This window comes from Orycteropus afer, unplaced genomic scaffold (genome assembly GCF_000298275.1).
Source record: "Orycteropus afer afer isolate SDZICR_OR568_19922 unplaced genomic scaffold, OryAfe1.0 scaffold00772, whole genome shotgun sequence".
Taxonomy (NCBI): Eukaryota; Metazoa; Chordata; class Mammalia; order Tubulidentata; family Orycteropodidae; genus Orycteropus; species Orycteropus afer.
The window spans coordinates 871,969-873,043 of record NW_006922359.1 but is presented as its reverse complement, the minus strand read 5'-3'; the positions used below and the strand labels follow the sequence as shown (position 1 = coordinate 873,043).

General features: G+C 55.3%; 1 protein-coding gene across 1 annotated transcript in view; it reads right to left on the bottom strand.

Moving 5' to 3' along the window:
- NOTCH3 (notch receptor 3) overlaps nucleotides 1-1,075 on the bottom strand; it is a 92,648-nt gene that overhangs the window by 11,424 nt on the left and 80,149 nt on the right. Inside the window, exon 30 of the mRNA XM_007957670.2 lies at nucleotides 188-272. Within this exon, the coding sequence (XP_007955861.2) occupies nucleotides 188-272 (85 nt within the window). The remainder of the gene's footprint in view (nucleotides 1-187; nucleotides 273-1,075) is intronic.

Genomic DNA, 1,075 nt, shown 5'->3' with positions numbered 1-1,075 from the left:
AAAAAAAAAAAAAAAGTGGACCCCAATGGCCAATCTTCTCTCCCTGAGGCCACAGAGCAACGGAGGCCACGAACGTTCTCTGGAGGCTGGGACGTGAGGAAGGGGTGATGGGGGAGAGCAGAGCCCCCCACTAGCTATCAGGCCCCCACCCGGGACCCTGGAGGAGGGGTCAGAGGAGGGGCAGCACCTTCAGTCTCTTGGCCTCTGGGCACTCAGTGTCCATCCAGTCTGTGGTCACCTCCCCCATTAGACTCTCGTCCTTGGCCATGTTCCTGTGGAGACAGCGGAATGCGCAGAAGAAAGAAGGGACACTGGAGACGTGCCACCTTAGAGGACTTTGGGGTGGAGTCAGGGTAGAGGTCAGAGGGGCCGATCAGGGGTCTGGAATGGGATCGAGGGTCTTGAGTCAGTAAGCACAGGGGACAGGGTCGAGAAAGGGTCCAATGAGGGGGTATGAGATGAGGTCAGGGTCCCAGGGCACACAGTCAGGGGTTATAACAGTGACCATGGGCCCTAAGGTGGAATCAAGGGAGTGACAGTTGTGGGGTCAGGGGTTACGACAGGTGACTGCTGGGTCCTAGGGTACAACTAGGGGGAAAGGACCATATGGGGTCAAAGATTATGACAGGGGACAACTAGGGGCCTGAGATGAAATCAGAAAAAGGATAGTTGAGATTCAGAGGCTATGATGGGTGATGGCTGGGTCCTAAGGTAGAGTCAGAGGGGGAGGACTGGGGTCAGGGATTAGAGTAGTGAGTTAAGGGACAAGCGAGGGGTCACAGGACACACAGTGGGGCTGGAGGATGATATTGTGGAGATGTGGCCGGGATGATGAGGTTGGTGAAGGGGCAGTAGTCGAGGGGTCAAAGGTCAGGGATAAACTCAGGGCTCAGGAGGAGGTCAGGTCAAGGTGGGGTTGGGCATCTTAGTGGACAGGTCAAGGAGCTGAAGATGAGGCTCAGGGTCAAGAATGGGACAAAGAGCCATGGGATGAAGACGGGATAAGTAAGGTCAATTAAAAAAGAGACCAGGTTTGCTGGTCTGATAGAGCCTGGTGGAACCACTGAGACTATGG